Source organism: Parasteatoda tepidariorum, chromosome 9 (genome assembly GCF_982258835.1).
Source record: "Parasteatoda tepidariorum strain Cologne lab strain chromosome 9, Ptep-v5.0, whole genome shotgun sequence".
Taxonomy (NCBI): Eukaryota; Metazoa; Arthropoda; class Arachnida; order Araneae; family Theridiidae; genus Parasteatoda; species Parasteatoda tepidariorum.
The window spans coordinates 30,555,780-30,558,920 of NC_141763.1; the positions used below are offsets into that span (position 1 = coordinate 30,555,780).

Below are 3,141 nucleotides of genomic sequence, written 5' to 3' on the forward strand. Positions count from 1 at the left end.
TTATTCTAAGAATATTTATTATACATATTCAAGTAGGCAGTCATAGTATATCAGAATATAGTAAATTACTTAAAACGTTCAGAAAAGTCTGTTTTTGACAAGGGACAGTAATGCAATTTTATTCTCTTAAAAATATAATATAAATACGAAATGTGATGCTGATTTTTTTCCAAATATACTGCATTAAATAATGAAGAGAGATATTTTAATGAGAAATATTTCTTAAAAATGCAAAAAATATTGCTTATGAATAAATAAAAAATTTAACCTCAAACCACACCCTACATCTTAAACCAGGGTAATCTGCATGATTTTCGGTATCATAAGGGTTTAAATTATTTTTCATTAAAAAAAAAAAGATAGTAAAATATCGTTGAGTTGCATGATTAAATTATTTTTATTATCAGAAATATTTTTCTCACTGTGACTGGAATACAAAAAATAATTAAAGTTTTGAAAGATCCAATTTTACATCTTTTCCCCCCAACAAATGTGAATTGACTTTTTCGACACCCAATTATTTTAATATTCAACGTTCTGAAGCTAAGTGTTGAGGGTCAACTCATAATCTATAAAATTCGAAAGCCAGACTTTTAAAATCATTATACTAGGCGAGCAAAAATATCAATACCAGTTGATACCATCAATATAGAAAGATGTAAATATCAATATGTTTTAGAGAAAAGTTTTGATGCTTTTCCACCATTGAAAAAGTATTAAATTAATCACCCCATCACCACCTTTTCCACCAACAAACTAGATCAGGGTGCATAGCCAAATCTTTCTACAAAAAATAAGCACCTTTTAAGTACTTTTTAAGAACTCAAAATATTTTTAAGTACTATTTACATGAACAAAATACAAAATAATTTTTAAAGACTTAACATGATCAAGTTAAAATAACAATTTTTACAGAGTAAATTATAACAACAAGTGAAATTTTAAAATTAAATTGAAGTAAATTAAGCAATAAATTAATTTTTTTACATAGAACTCTTTTTCTTGATTATATTGACCATTATAAAATGATCGAGAGTTTCTTGGTTCAATATCACAGGGTGGAAAATGAAGCTTGAAATAAACATATTTCAAAGTTATTACATATAGGTAAATTTAAAGTCAGAATGTTTAACAAAATTTTATAGCATATTTATAGATAATTTCAAATATGAATTTTTTTCCTTTTAAATATATAGTTTAATCCAAGTAAAAAGGTTGGCAAATAGTGGCTATAAAATGAACAGGACCTATCTATACTGGTCACCGGACTTATTATTTGAGGAAAAAGTAAACATTGAGTAATTAGAGTATGACCACTGGTTATTAACTGGAAATTGAAACTTTCATGTCTAACGAAAAAGGTTTTTTTTCTGTATGGACTACAGAATGTCTGATTAAATTTCTTTTATTAAGATAATATTTACCACACACACTGCATGAATAAGGTTTCTCTCTTTTCCCCTCAGCATGAACATGAGAGTGTTGGTATAAATTAGATTTCTGTGTGAAAGATTTATTACACACACTGCATGAATAAGGCTTCTCTCCAGTATGAAGAAGAATATGTTTATTTAAACCAGATGCCTGTGTGAAAGATTTATCACACACAGTGCATGAATAAGGTTTCTCTCCAGTATGAAGAAGAATATGGCTATTTAAATGTGATTTATGTAAGAATGTTTTATCACACACACTGCATGGATAAGGTTTCTCTCCAGTATGAAGAAGAGTGTGTCTATTTAAACCAAACTTATGTGTGAAAGATTTACCACACACACTGCATGAATAAGGTTTCTCACCAGTATGAAGAAGAGTGTGACTATTTAAATGTGATTTCAGTAAGAATGTTTTATCACATACACTGCATGTATAGGCTTTCTTTCCACTATGAACAAGAGCGTGTCTATTTAAACCAAATCTATGTGTAAAAGATTTATCACACACATTGCATGAATAAGGCTTCTCTCCAGTGTGAACAATAGAGTGTTGAAATAAATGAGATTTCTTGGAGAAAGATTTATCACACACATGGCATGAATAAGATTTCTCATTGGTATGAACAAGATCAAGTTTATTAAAATTACGGTTAACTTGATAAGGTTTTTCACCCATACTGCCTGAGTGAAGTTTTTCACTTGTATAAATAAATATAAAAGAATATTTATTCAAAGTACTTTTCTATGTCCTTTCAAAGTCCAGCAGTGATAAGTCAGCTCTCCAGAATAAACATAAAAAACATATCTAAGCAGTGTTCAAGAATGTATTACAACACGCAAAAGAATTCCTTTCAATTTGAATTTACTAAATATTACTTTTTTATAAAAACATTTTAACATCTACAGTGGGATTAAGGCTTCATTTTAACATGATGGCAGTTAAGTATGTTCAAACAACATTTCTGCTGACAAAATGAATATATTTGTGTTACACCAAAGTGTTAAGTTAAACCAAATGTTTAGAGTAAATTTTATCTCATACTTTAGATGGGCAAGACTTTTTTGTGGTATAAGATTTTTTTACTGCTTTTCTTTGAAAATTTATTGCATTAAATGCTTAGTATCTTTGGACATTATTTTCTTCAATGTGAACATGTTTAATCGCAATTATTGGAGATCGCCACTCATTAGAAAGTACCACTTAATTAAATGGAGAAAGTTTTAATCTAGAGTTTGTAAAATAGAAGCCCTTATTCAACACACATAATGAAAATCTCAGCAGATTGAAAAACACAAAACAAATTTAAAAAGATTGATTGTTTACTGTTTACTACCTCAAAAAGTTCTGACGCGTTTTACGCTGTCTATTTTTGCTCTTTATAAGATCAGATGCCTTTGGCCTCCATAAAGGCCATTCTCACTGAATGCAGTTCATGCATTTCTGATCAACATTAAATAAAATGGAGAACTCGATGGGTGAGTGTTTTGCGGTAAATCTTTTTTCACAAATCAGGCCAACGGAAATCAGAAGTGTATGAACCGCTATAGAAGAGAATGACCCTTTAACCATGTTCAAAGTTTAAAATAATTTTTCATTTGCACAAAATCCTAATTCGATTAATTTTATTCTTTATTTTATTCTATCCACTCACCTCAATTCAGAAGTAAACTAGATGCAACTCTCAGCCAGCGATCTGATTCGGAT

General features: G+C 29.1%; 1 protein-coding gene across 1 annotated transcript; it reads right to left on the reverse strand.

Moving 5' to 3' along the window:
* Positions 1–2,809, reverse strand: LOC122271396 (uncharacterized). The gene has a single exon (XM_087151171.1). It carries the CDS (start codon positions 2,110–2,112, stop codon positions 1,324–1,326), a length of 789 nt encoding a protein of 262 aa, XP_087007297.1. The 5' UTR covers positions 2,113–2,809; the 3' UTR covers positions 1–1,323.
* Positions 2,810–3,141: the final 332 nt, after the last annotated feature.

Coding starts and splice junctions, on each gene's coding strand:
- LOC122271396 (XM_087151171.1), bottom strand. CDS start 2,112: ATGGGTGAAAAACCTTATCAAGTTAACCGTAATTTTAATAAACTTGAT.